This window comes from Mobula birostris, chromosome 2 (genome assembly GCF_030028105.1).
Source record: "Mobula birostris isolate sMobBir1 chromosome 2, sMobBir1.hap1, whole genome shotgun sequence".
NCBI classification, from domain to species: Eukaryota; Metazoa; Chordata; class Chondrichthyes; order Myliobatiformes; family Myliobatidae; genus Mobula; species Mobula birostris.
In genome coordinates this window covers 94063344-94082592 of record NC_092371.1, presented here as the reverse complement: position 1 = coordinate 94082592, position 19249 = coordinate 94063344, and the positions used below count along the sequence as shown (strand labels likewise).

Genomic DNA, 19249 nt, shown 5'->3' with positions numbered 1-19249 from the left:
AGGGATCTCAGTCTTAGATCTCAGTCAAAAGATAGCATCTCCAAAGTACTTTTGAAGAGCCAAATTGAATAATGTACTAAATCCATAATGGGGCTCGAACTTTCTAACCATAAAATGGGAATGTTTCCAAACTGAATCAAAGTAATAGCATAAAGACTTCGCAAAACTAGATGCTTCATTAATGGGACATAAGGGTAATTGAAAAATCTAAGCTCAAATTAATGGAATTTCTGAGGATTCAAAATATTGATTTTAATCCAGCTGCAATACCTTAATTAGGTGGAGTATGTCCAGTGCCAACTAATGATAATTATGCTTTTTAAATGTTCAGCTCTCATACTGAGATATACCTGGAATTTTACTTCTGCTCCATTCACATTATGAAGGTCAAATTGGAATATATTACATCACTATATTACCTCATAACTGAAACCACATGAATATCTTTCAGCCATTCAGATTTTACATATTTTGCTGGTTCCTTCTGCCCCCTGTTGGTGTCTCCCTTTTGGTGGTTGTATTCATGTCCTCCTCCAATCTATCTTTGCAGCTTTCAGGAAACTTTTTCCACTATGATTCAATTTCATTCCAAATTCTTCTACCTTAATCATTCAAGTCCAATGAAGCATCATTTGCAAAGGAAAATCATGGGAAAATCAAAGGAAAATACAGTAAGTTTATCAAGTCTACAAATTTTTCTTCTCAGTCGGATATATAAATTCAGAGAAGACTGGACACCTCCTATAGTGTGCATTACATGCTCCAAATGTAGGCTCCATAGAGAGTACAGGGCACACATGCAGAAGTTGGCCTCACAATATTTGTGAGGCCTGCTTTGGTGACGTGTAAAGGAGACTTGACTGAGCATTTAGGCACAGGGTAAGTTAGGTTCCTTTACTTAAAATTAATTCTTCATCTGGCTGGAATGAATGATTTCACTGTAGACGCTCTCTCTAAGCTAAAAGAGTCTGGATCCCTCTTCAGTGAATCATTGCAAGGTTTTCTGGATCAAGGTAGTACAGAATATCCAGGAAGATATCATACTCAGAGAATCAACAGTCAATGGTGTTAATATCCATGTGGAAGGTGTTACTGGCCATGAACAACCAACACTTGCTTTCGTAGCCAATGATCTTTCTCTTATGATTTCTGCCCAGCTTCCCAAATACAGGTGTCCCCCGCTTTTTGAACGTTCGCTTTATGAAACCTCACTGTTATGAAAGACCTACATTAGTACCCTGTTTTCGCTTTCAGAAGGTGTTTTCACTGTTACGAAAAAAATTCAGCGCGCAAAAAAAATCAGCGCGCGATAAAAAGCGCGCGCCCCGAGCAGCCGCTCTCCCCGGATTCGGAACGGCATTCTCACCAGCATTGCTTTAACACGAGCTTTTGAGCAGTCGTTTGCAAGATGAGTTCTATGGTGTTGGAAAAGCCTGGAAGAGTTCGTAAGGGTGTTACACTTAGCGTAAAACTAGACATAATTAAGCGTTTTGATCGTGGTGAACGAAGCAAGGACAAAGTGAGTTTGGCTTGTGGAAGCTGACGAAAATGATGTTGAAGAGGTTTTGGCATCCCATGACCAACAACTGATAGATGAAGATCTGATGCAATTGGAAGAAGAAAGGATAACAATCGAAACCGAATGAGTAATGATAAATTTTGAAAGGGTACGTAGGTTTAGAGGATATTTGCAAGATTCTTTGAGTCCTTACAAAGAACAGTATGATAGAAAAATGCGCGAGGCTCAGCAGTCAAGCAAGCCTTCCACATCAGCCACAGCAGATGACAAACCTCGACCTTCCACATCGAGGCGGGCAGTCATAGGAGAAGATGAGCTCCCTGCCCTAATCGACGATGAGATGACACCCCAGTGTCCCACCACCCCAACACCCAGGCCGGGGACAGGTACTGTACCGATTCGCGGAGAATGCAGCAGTAGCTGGGAGGCACACAGCGCATCTTTAAGAAAAAAGCCGAAATAAACATGCTAATTAGTTAGGTGCCGCCCCACACGTAATTGTCGGCCCAGATCAAAGGCGATGCAATCGGCAATCGGCACTGATCTGAGCCAACAATTACGTGTCGGGCAGCACGTAATTAATTAGCATGTTTATTTCGGCTTTCTCTTAATGATGTGCTGTGTGCGTCCCGGCTACCGCTGGACCCCTGTGTGCTTCGCAGCAATGTATCAGTTGGTGGCCCGGAGGGTGGGGCCACTGCACCACCCAGCCTGCGACGACTCAGTCTAACACGCCATCATCCGTGTGCTCTGCGCTGTCCCAATTCCGGTAAGTGATACTACACTGTACATACATTATTTCTACTTTATATCGGCTGTGTATTTTTACATGTTATTTGGTATGATTTGGCAGCTTCATAGTTTAAAGATTACTGGAGAGTGCTTGCGCCGTGTTTTTGCCAACAGCGCTTGCGTGAGATTTTCTGCCGACGGCGCTTGCGTGAGATTTTCGCTACGGAGAACAGTTGAAAATGATTGTGGAAAAGTATTTCTACTTTATATAGGCTGTGTATTTATCATATCATTCCTGCTTTTACTATATGTTACTGTTATTTTAGGTTTTATGATGTTATTTAGCATGATTTGGTAGGTTATTTTTGGGTCTGCGAACGCTCACAAAGTTTTCCCATATAAATAAATGGTAATTGCTTCTTCGCTTTACGACATTTCGGCTTACGAACCGTTTCATAGGAACGCTCTACCTTCGGATGGCGGGGGAAACCTGTATCTTCACCCAGGCCCATACTTACCAGATCTACTTTTGCACTCTACATCTGTAAAGCATTGGTGCTTTGAACCTCGTGTTTGAAGTAGCATAATTCAAATAAATTTCTCATTAGCCCACCACACATAACCTCATTAGTGTGCCTAAATAGCTCTCATCCAATTTCTATAGTTGCTTTTCTCATTGTTACGTGGAATTTACTTACTCTTCTGAAAGACTCTTGGGGATTTACGTACACAAGAACTATTGCAGAAATTCACATTGTTCATCTAATCTTAAAAGTGGATATTGATAAATGGGTAGAGTTTAATTAGCATGCGAGTTTTATCTTTGCAGCCTGAGTAAAAAAAAATCACTGCAGGAAAATAAATCAGTGGATTTTAAAGGTTATTTCATGAATTAATTGAATTTATGATCTTTAACACTAGCTTAAAAGTACTGTTATCAAAAGTCAAAGGCACTCAAAGCTAGCTACAGCTTTATGCTGCAATAATGACCTTGGAGTGTTTCTGCTACTTACACATTTTGCCGTCATTCTTCAAAATATTTAAAATAAAATTTATTTTTGAAGTGCATTGCTACAGGAATTCACATTTAACATTAAAAAAACAATTTACTAAGAAAATTGCTGGGATATAGCAATGAAAATAATATATAGTTCAATGGACTGTTTCAAAGTCATTTTAATTATATAAAACTGGACTAGTCACTAGTCAAGGATTAGACACTCGAATTAAAAATGCTTAAGCCTGTTTGCAGTTATATTAATAAAAGTGTATCAAATTATCACTGAAATGTACCAAGAATTTTTTTAATAAGACCATAAGATATAAGAACAGAATTAGGTCATTCAGCCCATCTAGTCTGTTCTGCCATTGCTTTATTGCTGATTTATTATCCCTCTCAACCCATTCTCCTGCCTTCTCCCCGTAACCTTTGACACCCTTACTAATCAAGAACCTATCAACCTCCGCTTTTAATATACCCTGTGTATTGGCCTCCACAGTTGTCTGTGGCATTGAATTCCACAGATTTACCTTCTTCTGGCTAAAGAACTTCCTTGTCATGTCTGTTCTAAGGGGATGTCCTTCTATTCTGAGGCCATGCCCTCTGGTCCTAGACTCCCCCACAACAGGAAACATACTCTGCAAATCCGCTTTATTTAGGCCTTTCAATATTTGATAGGTTTTAATGAGATCCCCCATTATTCTTCTAAACTCCAGCAAGTACAGGCCCAGAGCCATCAAATGTTCCTTCTATATTAACTCTTTCATTCGAGGGATCATTGTCATGAACCTCTCTGAGCTCCCTCCAATGCTAGCACATCCTTTCTTAGATAATGGGCTCAAAACTGCTTACAATACTTAAAGTGTGCTCTAATAAATTCCTTATAAAGCCTCATATCCTTGCGTTTCTATTCTAGGCTTCCTGAAATGAATGCTAACATTGCATTTGCTTTCCTTACCACCACTCAACCTGCAAGTGAACCTTTAAGATATTCCATCTCTGATTTTAGAATTTTCTCCCCATTTAGAAAATTGTGTTCGCCTTTGTTCCTTCTGCCAAAGATCATGACCATACACTTCCCTACACAATATTCAACTTGCTACTTCTTTGCCCATTCTCCCAAGATATTTAAATCCTTCTACAGACTCCCTGCTTCCTCAACACTACCTCAAAACTAATCTAGCATGCTAAAAAAATTTCTATTTTAAATGTTAATTATGCAAATTATTCAGTACAAATTTGAAATATAATTTCAACTACCCCAATTTCTGACCGTTTACACTTCTCTCTGCTGTTCTATGCAATCATTTTTTTCTCTTGTTTTCAATTTTTTTGTATCTATTCAATGAAAATTTTAATAAGGCAAACAGGAATAGCTTTTCATCCTGCAGACTTTATGACAGTTCTGAATAGTTTGCACCTTTACTCAACATGTTTGTTTTCAACCTTGTATTTCTGCTTTCAAACTCATTGTACTCCTGCATATGCTTTTACACTAAGCTTATCATTAGTTCTCAATTCCAGCGTAGCTGAGCTTATGTATCTCCTGTATCTCCTGGATTTCACTGTTCACACACATCTGCCTTATCTACTGACTCCTTGCTATCAGATAAATCTGGATCAAGTTCCTCATTCGAACATCTATATTTATTACCCTTATGGTTAAAAGCGGCACAACTGCTTGGAATTACCCAGATGTTTATTTGAAAATTGGACTCAATCACTTTGGAACTAAATACGGTCCTTTCTATTTTAGATTTTGTTACAACAATAGCAGAGAGTATAGGTACAATGAGCAGGACAATCGTCTTCCATGCTGCACTTTCCACTATTTGATCAAGAATATCAGAAATAATAGAATACATAGGACAATGTATGTCATTCCAGTCTATTAAGCTGTTAGTGGTTAAAACTACCACCTCTGCTAGATCATTCATATTAATTTTTTCTCTTACCAGATATTTCCTCATTTCTCAGGAATATAACCACACTATATTCTCCACCGTGCATGTTCTGTCTCATATATCCATCACCTTCTGTACAAACTAATTAAATCAATAAAATTAGTTCTAGGGATGTAGTCTATACAGATGGCTATGAATAATCATTGATAGCGTATGGCACTATATGCTGATTTACATGGCATATTACTAAAACCCAAAGAATAAAGTTGAACAGATATATGTGACCATTTGCATCCACAATTATTCATTGATTTTTATTTTTGTGTTAGAGGATAATTTATCATGCTTTCTGCAGATTACATGAACCGGGTGTCAAGGCCATAGAGTCTTCAACATTCATGAAATAAGTCCTGAATTTATGTAAGATAGTACAACCATGAACAATGATTTTTGGTAACCAAGGTTTAAGGGCTGATTAGCTGGTTGCTGGGAAATGGGAGATTGTCACCATGCTGCTCTGAGAAACAGGTGCTATAGCAACCATCTAGATTGGAACAAGCCAAGGTAAGCGAATGTTAGGGGTTATTGGTGGTGTGGGAAAGGAGAAGGAAAAGACAAAGTGTATGTGGGTGCAGTTAAGATGTTTATTCATAAAAGGAACTGTGGCCTCCCAAGTAGAAACACCAAATTGATCATAGTTTAATCCTTCACCTAGACTTATCCATTTCGGTAACCATGGTAATAGTTACTGTAATGTGTAACAGTAAAACTCAGCAGACTAGGAGTAATCTCTATTCATCTAGCAAATGGTGCATGAAACATTTGATAAGAAACTAAGTGTGCTGCTTAACTCTTTCACGAGCAGAAAGCTCCAGTTTTCACATCTGCCTCTGCACCAACCTTTCACGGTAAAATACTAGACTGAATTAATCTCATTTAATGAGTGTTCCCTCACATGAGCAATATTTCAGCGCTTATAACAATGGAACTCATCTGAGAGTGAAGCACTGTAAATAAAATAATTAGAAACAATAAAAATACTAAGTGGCTTATTCAAATGAAAATAAGTAATTTTGAATACCAATTTTTCATGAATTACTTGTTCAACTACCAGGTTAAACACCAGAAAATTGATTTTCTAAAAATTTATATATGGAATCTGGAGCACTTTTGCAAATGGAACTAGAACACATGATAATGAACATTAATACCTAAGTTCAAGAACATTGATTTGTTTCAACTATTCAGCTGGCCTAACTTGCAGCCAGCATTTCTGAGATTGAATGCTTTCTTTAAACTGAATCCCATCTATTTAACTTATTGGCCCTTGATGACTTCGTATGAGGTTGAACATCCAGCTGCAGTGTTGTAGTTGGCAGAAAACTACACATTCTTCTAAACTGAGGATAGTCGAGGAGACCATCACAAGATACTTGATACACTTGTTACAGTATTACTGCATCTGTTGATCACGTGTAGCAACTTAAACTTAAGAGACTTAGGGGAAAATTGTAATTGTTCACTATGATTTGGCAAAAATCAACTTAAACTGAAACATAAGAAAAATTAGTTCAAGTAATCTTAATGAACCTTTAGTTGTTTGACTGGCCTTCCTGTTATGTACCTGGATTATTATTAAATTAACATCAAAGTTATAATTAGTTCTAAAACAACACCTGATGAAGCAGAGTAACTGATGTTAACCAAATGAAAGATCTGTAAAAAAAGAAAAGAGACAAGACAATGACTTACTGTTTGGTTGTCTTCATACAACTTCAGGTCATATCCACTCAGCTCCACACAGAAAATTATTGCTGTAACCCCTTCAAAACAGTGAATCCATTTCTTCCGTTCAGACCGCTGCCCTCCCACATCCACCATTTTAAATGTCAGCTCTTTGAAAGTAAACTTGTTTTCCACTATGCCTGTGGTCATGTCTCTTGAACGTAAAATATCTTCTACAGTTGGGATATAGTCAGCTGCTGCAATTCTGTCAAGATCATTCAGGTAGTAGGCTGCATTGTCTTCCAAGTGATACTCGTTGGACCGGCAGAAGCATTCCTGGACGCCAGGATCACCCCACAAGCGCTTCATTACTCCAAGCAGTTCAGGTGTAATCTCTCCTTTGCTCTCAGCAGGCCCAGTCAGAGCAAAGAGTTGAACAGCATCATAAGCTCTGTCTGGGTTATGGAATTCTATTTTGAGGGTGGCTAGTGCACGGATAATGCGTGTAAGAGAGTCTATAGCATTATAAATAATGAGGGGCTTGTATTCCTTGCATGCCTCCAAGTTGAACCCGCCACTGTGGATAATTTTCATCTGCTTGACAATGGTGCTTTTGCCCGAGTTGCTGGTTCCTAGCAGCAGGAGTTTGATCTCACGGCGCTGACGCTGACTCTCTGAGCGGAGATGCCGATCAATCCTCCTGGAACGCCTTGCTGCCTCCTTCTCCTCAGAGCTTTGACGACATCCCATGTTCCTTGTGATGTGGTTGGCTGAAGGGAGACTGTACTTCTTGAAAGCTGCAGTGGTTGCTGCAGTAGGCTTGTCAGGTATACCGTGCACCTCACACTAAAGTAAAAGCAATGTCAGATGATCAAACAGGCAAGTACCAATTCAGTCAGTCTCAGCAGGGGTGAGCAAAGAAGTGCAGCAACCACTTTCAGGTCCAGAACTCAGTAGATTTCATGGCATTCCCCTCCTTTATGCAAGAAAAATGGCTTATTCCAGTTGATGGAATGCCTTTCCCTTTTCAGCAATGTAGTTTCTGTTAAATTCCTGTTCAAACTGGACATCATTATTCAGTATCCATTCCTTCTAGAGATGACCGGCATGTCCATATAGCCTCAATTCCCTCTCCCTTATATCTGTCACTGTCTTGGGAGTGGTAGCAAGTGCACAGAGGAATTGCACAGTTTTCTGATTCGATTACCTCAAACCTGAATGGCGTGCATAACCATCAGTGACAAATCTATCTGCCAAACAAACAAAAATGAATCATTAGGATACTTTTCCTTTGGATTCTAAACTGAGATGACTAATTGAAGGAGAAAAATAGGCTACAGATTTTCAAATCCCAGAAATGAAAGTTAATGATTTTTTAAAATATCTCTTCTTGAAAACAGAATCATATGTTTTATATGGCATTGAGAAAACTTCCCTTAAATCTTAAGCTACTGAATAGATGCTGGTTTTATGGTTACTGCAAAAAATCGAATTTACTACAATAAACCTGGACTGTTGATTGAGCCTTGGATTACTGTATGCAAAATTGCATAGAAACTAAGCTCTTTGAAATATCAATAATCATTTGAAAGATGTACATAATATCAATAAATTCTAAGAAAGGTTTGTCAAATGTATTAAAGACCAAGAAAACTTATTTTAATTGTGACCAATTTTCACATGACTGAGACAAATGTGAGTTGCAGCTATCAGCTGGCGTTAGAGAATTGGATGTTTTCCAACTGCTGGGTCTCCCTTTATTACAATCAGCTACCCACTCGAAACAGACAATAAGTAGCAATATGTCAACAAGAGGCAGAAGGTATCTGGGTAGTTGAGGGAACAAAATTGCCACTATAGAAGATTCTCCGCTTTGGGAAGGTTATTTTTGGGAGGGAAGAGGAAGTCAAGTTTAAATGGCCACCATGTTTTGCATAAGGCCCAGAAGACTGTTCCCTTAACGCGGCACTACATAGGTAAATGTTTTCACTTACTCTTATGCAAATCTTATTTTACCCAGCAGGAAATTTACAGTGGTTTACTACTCAGTAAATTTTGGCTAATGGGATTTCCATTTTCAAAAATTCTTAAAACAGTTAGGTGGATTATTTTTCCCATCTGCAGAGTTTTGTTGCTTAAAAGAGCAGTGCCAGAGAAGTATTGTATTCTACTTTCCAATCCCTTCTAGCATGCCTGTCCATGGCCTCCTCTACTGCCATGATGAGGCCACTCTCAGGTTGGAGGAGCAACACCTCAAATTCTGTCTGGGTTGCTTCCAACCTGGTAGCATGAACACTGATTTTTCTAATTTCCATTAGTTTCTCACTCCTCCCCTTTCGATATATTTTTCCATTCCCTATTCTGCCTCTTCTCTTCTCACCTACCCATCACCTCCCTCTGATGCGCCTCATCCTTCCCTTTCTTCCAAGATCTACTCTCCTATCATATTCTTTCCTCCTCAGCCCTTTACCATTTCCATCTAACACCTCCCAGCTTCTCACTTCATCCCCCTACCTAGTTTCACCTATCACTTGCCCCCACCATTTCAATCTGACTTTCCCCCCTTCCTTTCTAGTCCCAATGTAGGGTCTCAGCCCAAAACCTGGACTGTAAATTTTTCTCCATAAATGCTGCCTGACCTGCTGAGTTCCTCTGGCATTTTATTTGTATTACCTTGAATTTTCAGCATGTGCAGGATCTCTTGTGTAATTGATTTTTCTGTTGGTTAGGAAGCATTAAAATTCCCTGATAGTCATGTGCCAGTACTCACATTATGGATCCGAATGATTGAATGATTTAATACCTCAGTGAATGCATTTTCCTTCCAAATTCACCACATTTCTCATGTGTTAAGTCAATTCATAAGCACCATCCTGCTTCTTAGATGATACAATAGACTTTTTTCTTTCTTACATCAAACATGGCAGAGTTTCTATACCATGACAGCTGGCAAGATGACCATCACTAATAAAAACAATTGTCATTCAATATCACAGCAATTGCCACATGGTCAAGTTCTGCTACAGGAAGGGAAAATCTCTGGGTTTTGTACGAAGATCTTTTTAACACCACAGTTTTCAGAAAAAAATTGTTGTACATATTAAGTTACAAATTATTTAAGAAGTAATATTGCCATTGTTGTGGAGATGATGCCCGATGCATTTCACTTTACTCATGATAATATTTTTCATGTTACCTGTGATAATATCTATCCACTACTGAAATTTTACAACAGTCAGCTGCACAGCAACCATCCTGTTAGCCTGTTACCCATTGCTTGTAACAACATAAAGGCAGTTCCATTAGCTCCTAATGTGCTGTCAGCTGACTGCATCCACCAAGTTAGGTTTATCATCAGCACTCTCTGTTGCTTTTTGAACTGCAGGAGCAGAACAGCACTAAGAAGGAGAATCAGGAATGCAAACAATTGTAGTCTTCTAGCCCTGCTCAAAACCAAAAATAATTAAAACCAAGCAAAATAACATCAGTTCAACATCGAATGGTTACAGTCTCTAGGGGCAGGTTCCAGTAGTAAACCGGTCAAGGATTTGAAAATGATTTTGCATGTATTACTTTGAATTCCAGTGTGCTGTATTTGTCAGTTTGCTCTCTGAGTGTCTTGTTTCTCCTCTGTATCTTTGCTTTGTATATTGTTAGGTAACCTTGTCCTTGACTGTGCACATGTGTTTCCTTGGACCATCTTTTGGTTGGACAGATGCTCCAAACTAATCTTAATAACTAGTTCAAGCATCAGTAATCCTTAAAACTCATCGTTTCATTCCTATACAGCTGAAAAATCACACAATACTTCATTGCTATTTTCCTGCCTAACACCAGATGACACTTGAAAGGATGTCTCAATCCCAGATTGTGAAAGATGTTAAATGCGTACAAGTTCTTCTTTCTTACAAATCTCCATTACAAGTTGTATTTTAATTTGCCCACTGCCCACAATGTGCATAGATTAGATTAGATTAGATCTCTGAGACATCTTAAACAACCGTTTGTTCGGTCAACAATTCTTTTTTGAGTGGTGTAATTCTAAAGATGGTGAGTTAAAACAACTGTTCCAAATATAAAGCTGTCCTTAGATCAAAAACTCCACCAGTCCTTTAGCAATATCATTGCACCAAATAATGTGCCCAATGGACGAAGATTTACAGCAATGGAAATGTCAAAGTCTGCTCAGCCAGTTGCTTGTTAAGTGATTAATTTAGATTTTTTTATTTATTTCATCTTCATTCTTGCTATGTTACACATGCAGTTTGAGATTTAGCATACTCTAGTGTCTGTACTTTACATACTGATTCCTTCATTAAAACTTCAAAGTATGGCATGTTTGCATAACAACAGAAGCAGTATATTTGTCCTTCAACCACTATAAAATTGCCAAATTAAGACAAAATTTTGTTTTGGACCATGATGGTTAGAAGATAATTTATTACTGTTTACTAAAAAATTAAAAAAATCCATAGTATAAGTTCCAAGATGGCATGAATATTTGTCAGCACTTTATCCTAACTTAACTTCGTACAGCATTACAAGGACAAACACTGTTAGCTCATCATCACTCTTGCTCCTGAATGCAATGGGTACAAATGTGATTGAGTGTTGTATTGTAAATCAATGATTCCATCTGGAGCATGTAACCATAAAAAAGAACCACTCTGTATCATTTTTTTGTCAAAAATTATTATCGTTTTCTCTATTTCTGTAAAATAAGGAATCTCCAAAGGGAAGCTCCCACTCCTCCAGTCTATAGCAGCGTGAAGATGAGTTTAATTGATAGAATAGGTTTTCTCCACATTCGTGCAAAGCTGTACTGGAGAAGCAGTTCAGCTTTGTATTATAAACACGAGAGATTCTGTAGGTCGGGAATTCCAGAGCAACACACACAAAATGGTGGAGATACTTAGCAGGTCAGGCAGCATCTATGGAAAGGAATAACAGCCGAAGTTTTGGGCCAAGACCCTTCACCAACTTTATCATTTTGATTATTCAAATAAAGAATTAGTTCATTAATAGTTATTTAATAAAGCAGCCTAGACCATTAAATGTAGCTCAGCGAGTTTACTATTGGTGTTATTAATGAAGTTGTCCAGTTGATTATGCTGACTTTGGAAAGCAAGACAGGTTTGTTAGAACTTTTACTGCTCGAAAAAGTGTCAATAAAGCTAAAGCAAAACATATCTGCAGCACCAAGGGTTAATGTTATAATCCAATAATGCGAATTGAGAAGGCTTATGTAGCGAGGCACAAGATTTTTTCCAACTAGGTGTGCCAATGTCATCATTTGAATTCTCTAGTCAATGGAAATGCAGAGAAAATGAGATGATTACTAATTCTGGGTTTTGTTAAAAATTGTTTTGATGATGATAAAGTTTACTATGATTTCACAAACATTATGATTTAGTATCAAAATATTCATTTTAATATTATTTCCTGTAAGTTAAACCATTCTCTATTATTGAAGCAGCAGCTGAGTAAACTTGTATTGAAGTGACTTCAGGGTCATGGTTGACGTCATTATAATTGACAGGAGAACATTTGTTTATCAAATATTGGTAGCATACGTCAAAAACCTAGAAACAAAATAATCTTTTCAAAGCTAATCAAATGAGCATTAGCAATCTGAAATTTTTTGGAGTGTGTGTAAATGGTTGAGTATTTTATAAATCAGTATTTCAGTACCAATAGAACATTTTATTATCTATCTGTTCTTCCATTTACAACTGTGTTCCCTTGATACTTCACTTAACTTGTAGATTGATACATTTTGGGGTGAGTGGACATGATGTATGCGCATTATTCTTTACGAGTTGCTACTTTTAAACAGGATGCCAAACCAAAGAGGTGAGTTAAGTACTAGCCCATAGGTTGAGCTAATTAGTCAGGTAAGGAAGATGGAGATGTTTCCCTGGCTGGTTCTGGAAATTTTCCTTGGCTATTTACAGCCTAATGGTTGGATTATCTTTCCAACAATATATGGCATAATTTGCTGTGATGTATGCTGTGAGGCAGTCCTGAAGAAGGGTCTTGACCTGAATTTTGACTGTTTACTCTTTTCAATAGATGCTGTGTGGCCTGCTGAGTTCATCCAGCATTTTGTGTGTGTTACTATGATGTATGTTGGAATGCAAATCATTGATTTTTATCACCTACATCTTCAATCACATTCTTTTATATTTTAGGTTCTTTCTCAATTTACCAACATTTTAAGTGATGCAAAGTCTACTAAATGAATCTAGTGATACTCCAAAATATCAATCATACATTGTCTTATATAAATCTGGGAGGTTTTGTATTTCACACTTAAGATCCTCCTCATTGTGGCATGTTTCTGAGTCATTTGATCCAATAAGCCATGGGTGAGGTTGAGGATTAACCAATCAGGAGGGACTGACGATGGGAGTGTATATACCACTGGACTAGACATGCCTAGGCATCATCCCTGATGAAGATGGCAGAGTTTGTCATTGAAATGTCAGTTAAATTTGTTGTCTATACCTGGCTTGAAGCCCAAGAAGAGTTTATTCACAGCAAAGATATTTATAAGAGCCCATCTGGTTCTCTACTGTAAAAAAACAGGCCCCCAATCTAAGTTGAGTCTCATTGATATAGAGGAGGTCACACTGGGAACACTAGACTCTGTAGATGACACCAACAGATTTGCAGGTGAAGTGTTGCTTCACCTGGAAGGACTGTTTGGGACCATGAATGGTGGTGAGCAAGGAGGTGAATGGGTAGGTATAGTATTTGAGCAACTCGTAGGGATAAATGCCAGGAGGTAGATCAGTAGGGAGGGATGAATGGATAAGAGAATCATGGAAAGTGCTATCCCTGTAGAAAGCAGGGAGTGTGGAGGAGGTAAAGATGTGTTTGGTTGTAGGATGCCATTGAAGAATAATGTACTGGATGCTGAGGCTCATGGGTTTATAGGTAAGAACAGTTTCTTCCCCCAAGCATGTAACAGTTTCTTCCCCCAAGCCATCAGACTCCTTATACCCAGAGCCTGGACTGACATCAACCTACTGCCCTCTACTATGCCTATTGTCTTGTTTATTATTTATTGTAATGCCTGCACTGTCTTGTGCACTTTATGCAGTTCCTGGGTACGTCTGTAGTCTAGTGTAGTTTTTGTATTGTTTTATGTAGTTCAGTGTAGTTTTTGTATTGTTTCATGTAGCACCATGGTGTGGTAAACCGTATATATATATGTTGTAACTGGGTTACCTGTCTGGACACGCCTCTCTGCTGTCTGCTCCTGTAGCTCTTCCCACAGACCCCTGAATAAAGGCGATTGTGCCATTGCTCCTCCTTTCAGTCCAGGGGCAGATACTCAGCATGGTGGAGGTCACATTTTACTGCTAATAAAAGCCTTTCAGTATTTACTCTTCTTCCAGTCTTTTGGAGTTACTGATGGTGCATCAATTTTATTAGCGGTAATTTTAAAGCATGGAACACGTCCTGAGACCCGACAAGTTAGATGTCGACCCGCAAACACCTGAAGCTGGAAATGCTTTCGAACTCTGGCTGGCCTGCTTCGAATCATACCTAGAGGAGATTGAAGTGACCAAGTCCACCGCAAAGCACAGAGTTCTCCTCTCCAGGGTCAGTCCATGGGTCTACTCGATGCTTAGAGACCAGCTGAGCTACGACGGTGCAATGAGTGCACTCAAAAGACAATACCTGCTGCCGGTAAACACCGTCTATGCGCGCTACCGCTTAGCGATGCAGCAGCAGCGGCCCGGGGAGTTGAGTGCTGAGTTTGTCCAGGCCCTATAGACACGTGTGCGGACCTGCGACTGCCGAGAACTAACGGCCGAAGAGCATGCGGAGCTCCCAGTGAGAGACGCCTTCGTCACGGGGACCAGGCCAGTGTATGTGCGCCAACGGCTGCTGGAACAAGCTGATCTTACCTTACATTCGGCAAATGAGCTGGCCGACATGCTGGAGGCCGCTCTGCGCAACTCTGAGGCTCTCCAGGCTCGCGATCCCCTGATGGCCTCGTGGACACCACAGACCCCGCAACCTGCCGGCGAATCGACCACGGCTGCTGCCAGTTGCGAGTCCGCGAAGTGCTACTTCTGTGGACTCGAGAAGCACCCCCAGAAATGCTGCCTGGCCCGAGAAGCTACCTGCTCCAATTGCGGAAAGAAAGGCCACTTCGCTAAGGCCTGTAAGTCCAAATCATGAGTGGGATTGAGCAGTGCTGCGTGCGAGGCATGGGGGTCACCATCTTGCCTGCACTCCACCACCACGTGCGAGACATGGGGGCAGCCATCTTGGTCGGCACCACCTCCTACTGCCTACGACCCACAGGTGCTCACGGGGCACCCCACCACGCCGGACCAAGACAGCGACTCAACTCTGGCCTCCGTGACCCTCGACCAAAGCACTCCCCACCAGCTCGCAAGGTCAATGATAGACATCCTGGTGGAGGGGCGCAGGACAAGCTGCCTGTTTATAGATACGGGCAGTATGGAGAGTTTTATCCACCCAGATACGGTGCAGCATTGCGGACTCGCAATATAGCCGGTAAGTCAGAGGGTTGCCATGGCTTCCGGGTCGCATACAACAGACATCTGGGGGGCGGGGCGGTTGTGTAGTGATGCTAGTGGTGCAGGGCACAAAATATCGAGACTTTACATTACTGGTCATGCCTGAACTGTCTGCCCCTGTGCTATTGGGGCTCGGCTTCCAGAGCCACCTGAAAAGCGTGACAATGGAGTATGACAGGCCCCTCCCACCAATCAGTGTCATAAATCCTCAGTTTTGTAGGAATACATCACCTACCCCGCTACTGACCACTCCCACACTCCGACCTGCATATCCCACCCAACACCATGCCAACAGCTGCACTACGGACACCACTTGCGGCCTCTCCACCCTCAGGATCCCTCCCCAACCGCTGTTCGCCAACCTGACCCCCGACTGTAAACCTGCGGCAACTAAAGGCAGGAGGTACAGCGCCGGGGACAGAGCCTTCATTAAGTCGGAGGTGCAGTGGCTGCTTAGGGAGGGGGTCATTGAGGCAAGCACAAGTCCTTGGAGGGCGCAGGTGGTCGTTGTTTGGAACGGGGAGAAAAATAGGATGGTCATGGACTATAGCCAGACCATCAATAGGTTCACGCAGCTCGACGCGTACCCTCTACCCCGCATCGCGGATATGGTCAATGAGGTAGCACAGTACAAGGTGTACCCGACCATAGACCTAAAATCCGCTTACCATCAGCTCCCCATCCGCCGGGAGGACCACCCTTACACCACCTTCGAGGCGGATGTCAGGCTTTATCACTTCCTGCGCGTCCCCTTCGGTGTCACGAATGGTGTATCTGTCTTCCAGAGGGCAATGGACCGGATGGTGGACCAGTGCCAACTGAAGGCCACGTTCCCATATCTGGATAACATCACCATCTGTGGTCACGACCGGCAGGATCACGAGAACAACCTCCAAAAATTTTTCCAAGCGGCCAAAGCTTTCAATCTCACCTATAACAAGGATAAGTGTGTGTTCGGAACCACCTGACTTGCTATCCTTGGGTGTGTCATGGAGAACAGAGTCATTGGCCCTGACCCCGACTGTATGCGCCCCCTGTTGGAACTCCCTCTTCCTAACACCCTCAAAGCCCTCAAAAGGTGCCTGGACTTCTTTTCATATTACGCCCAATGGGCCTGTAACTACGCAGACAAGGCCCGACCCCTGGTCAAGTCCACCACATTCCCCCTCTCAGCCGAGGCCCACACGGCCTTCAGCTGCATTAAAGGGGACATTACCAAAGCAGCAACGCATGTGGTGGATGAGGCCATTCCCTTCCAAGTAGAGAGTGACGCCTCCGACCGCACTGGCTGCTACCCTCAACCAGGCGGGAAGACTGGTGGCGTTCTTCTCCCGTACTCTTCAAGGCCCTGAAATTCGGCACTCCGCGGTGGAGAAAGAGGCCCAGGCCATAGTGGAAGCTATTAGGCACTGGAGGCACTATCTCGCCGGCAAAAAGTTCACCCTGCTGACTGACCAGCGCGCAGTCATATTCATGTTTAGTAACCAACAGCAGGGCAAAATCAAAAATGATAAAATTCTGAGGTGGAGAATCGAACTCTCCACCTTCAACTATGACATCATGTACAGGCCTCAGAAGCTCAACGAGCCCTCCGATGCCCTATCCCGGGGAACATGCGCCAGCGTGCAGATCGACCAGCTATACGCCCTACATGTAGATCTTTGCCACCCGAGGGTCACCAGGCTTTGTGAAAGCCCGGAACCTGCCTTACTCCCTTGAGGAGATCAGGACGATGACCAGGGACTGCCAAGTCTGCGCAGCGTGCAAACCGCACTTTTACCAACCCGAAAAGGCACAACTAATCAAGGCCACCTGCCCCTTTGAGCAACTGAGTATTAACTTTAAGGGCCCCCATCCCTCCACCGACCGCAATGTGTACTTTCTTAACGTTATCGACGAGTACTCGCGGTTCCCCTTCGCCATCCCCTGCCCTGATACCACTACCACGTCAGTTATAAAAGCCCTGCGCAAGCTCTTCACTCTGTTTGGATACCCATGCTATATCCACAGTAACAGAGGGTCCTCGTTCATAAGTGACAAGCTGTGCCAATACCTACTGGCTAGGGAAATTGCAACTAGTAGGACCACAAGCTATAATTCCCAGGGGAATGGACAGGTGAGAAGGAGAATGCCACGGTGTGGAAGGCCACACTCTTAGCCCTCAGGTCAAAGGGACTGCCGGTCTCCCGCTGGCAGGAGGTCCTTTCTGAGGCACTCCACTCCATCTGCTCCCTGTTATGCACAGCCACCAACGCCACCCCTCATAGTGATTCTTTTCTTTTCCCAGAAAGTCGACCACTGGGACCACCCTACCAACTTGGCTGACGTCCCCAGGGCCAGTGCTACTCTGGAAACATGCGAGGAGCAATAAATACTCCCCGATGATCAAGAGGTTTCACTTACTTCACGTGAACCCCCTGTATGCCTATGTGGTTTTACCTGATGGGCAGGAGGACAGGGTCTGCATCCGCGACCTGGCGCCCCCAGGAGCACCGAGCCCCTACCCTGAATACTCCATGGTGACTATTAACCCCGTATCCACCAATATATATACCCACGAGACACTGCGCACTCCAAGCCCTATACAGACACCACACGACACTCGCATACTGGGCGCGACACACACGCATGAGGGATTACCGACGCCTAACGTGCTGACACCTCAAGTCAGGCCGGAGCCAGCACAACCACCGTCGCTGGTGCAATTACCACCGGTGCTACGTAGATCACAGCGACGGACTCGACCACCTGATAGACTTGACCTATAAATATACTTGTTTTAAATATTGTTGGTCACTTCACCCCACGGGACTCTTTTTAAAAAAGGTGGGGGGTGAATGTGGTAAACCATATATATATATATATATGTTGTAACTGGGTTACCTGTCTGGACACACCCCTCTGCTGACTGCTGCTGTGGCTTCCCACAGACCCCTGAATAAAGGGGATTGTGCCATTGCTCCTCCTTTCAGTCCAGGGGCAGATACTCAGAATGGTGGAGGTCACATTTTACTGCTAATAAAAGCCTTTCAGTATTTACTGTACTTCCAGTCTTTTGGAGTTATTGATGGTGCATCACATGGTCCTGAAAAACGTCGTATCGTTTTTACTGTGTATTGTACCAGCAGTTATGGCCGAAATGACAATAAAAAGTGACTTAACTTGACTTGAAGAACAAGATGAACTCTAATTGCTTTTAAGGCAGCAGGAAGATGGGGTGAGGGCAGATGCTCAGGAAATGGAGGAGATATGGTGAGGGCAGCATCAACGATGGAGAAAGGGAAACCCTGTTCTTCGAAGAAGGAGGACATCGCAGATGTTCTGAAAAATAAAGCCTTATTCTGAGAACTAATGTGGTGGAGAGAGAGAGAGGAACTGAGAAATGGAAATGGCATATTTACAAGTGACAGGTTGGGAAGAGGTATATTTTCTTTTTTTAGAGATACAGTGCAGAACCAGCCCTACATGCCCAATGAGCTATATAACTCAGCAGCCCACCCATTAGCCTAATCACAGGACAATTTACAATAGTCAAGGTAGCTATAAGAATCAGTAGATTTATATAAAAAAAATCAGTAGTCTCTCTGTTTCCAGAGATGGAGACAGGGAGATCGAGAAAGTGGAGGGAGGTGTTGGAAATGTACTAAGTGAATTTAAGGGCAAGGTGGAAGTTGGCAGCAAAGTTGATGAAATTGATGAGCTCAGCATGAGTGCATAAATCAGTACCAGTGCACTTGTCAGTGTGTTGCATTTGCCTTTGTATCATTGTGTTACCAGTTCTCTGTGCTCCCTGTACTTCCTATCAGGG

At 42.0% G+C, this 19249-nt stretch overlaps 2 protein-coding genes across 2 annotated transcripts in view; one reads left to right on the top strand and one right to left on the bottom strand.

Annotated features, from left to right (window-relative positions):
- The window catches only part of rsph14 (radial spoke head 14 homolog), a 786151-nt gene that overhangs the window by 265244 nt on the left and 501658 nt on the right, over positions 1-19249 (top strand). The window lies entirely within an intron of this gene.
- gnaz (guanine nucleotide binding protein (G protein), alpha z polypeptide) overlaps positions 1-19249 on the bottom strand; it is a 286550-nt gene that overhangs the window by 220076 nt on the left and 47225 nt on the right. Inside the window, exon 2 of the mRNA XM_072245207.1 lies at positions 6908-8130. Within this exon, the coding sequence (XP_072101308.1) occupies positions 6908-7630 (723 nt within the window). The 5' untranslated portion in view covers positions 7631-8130. The remainder of the gene's footprint in view (positions 1-6907; positions 8131-19249) is intronic.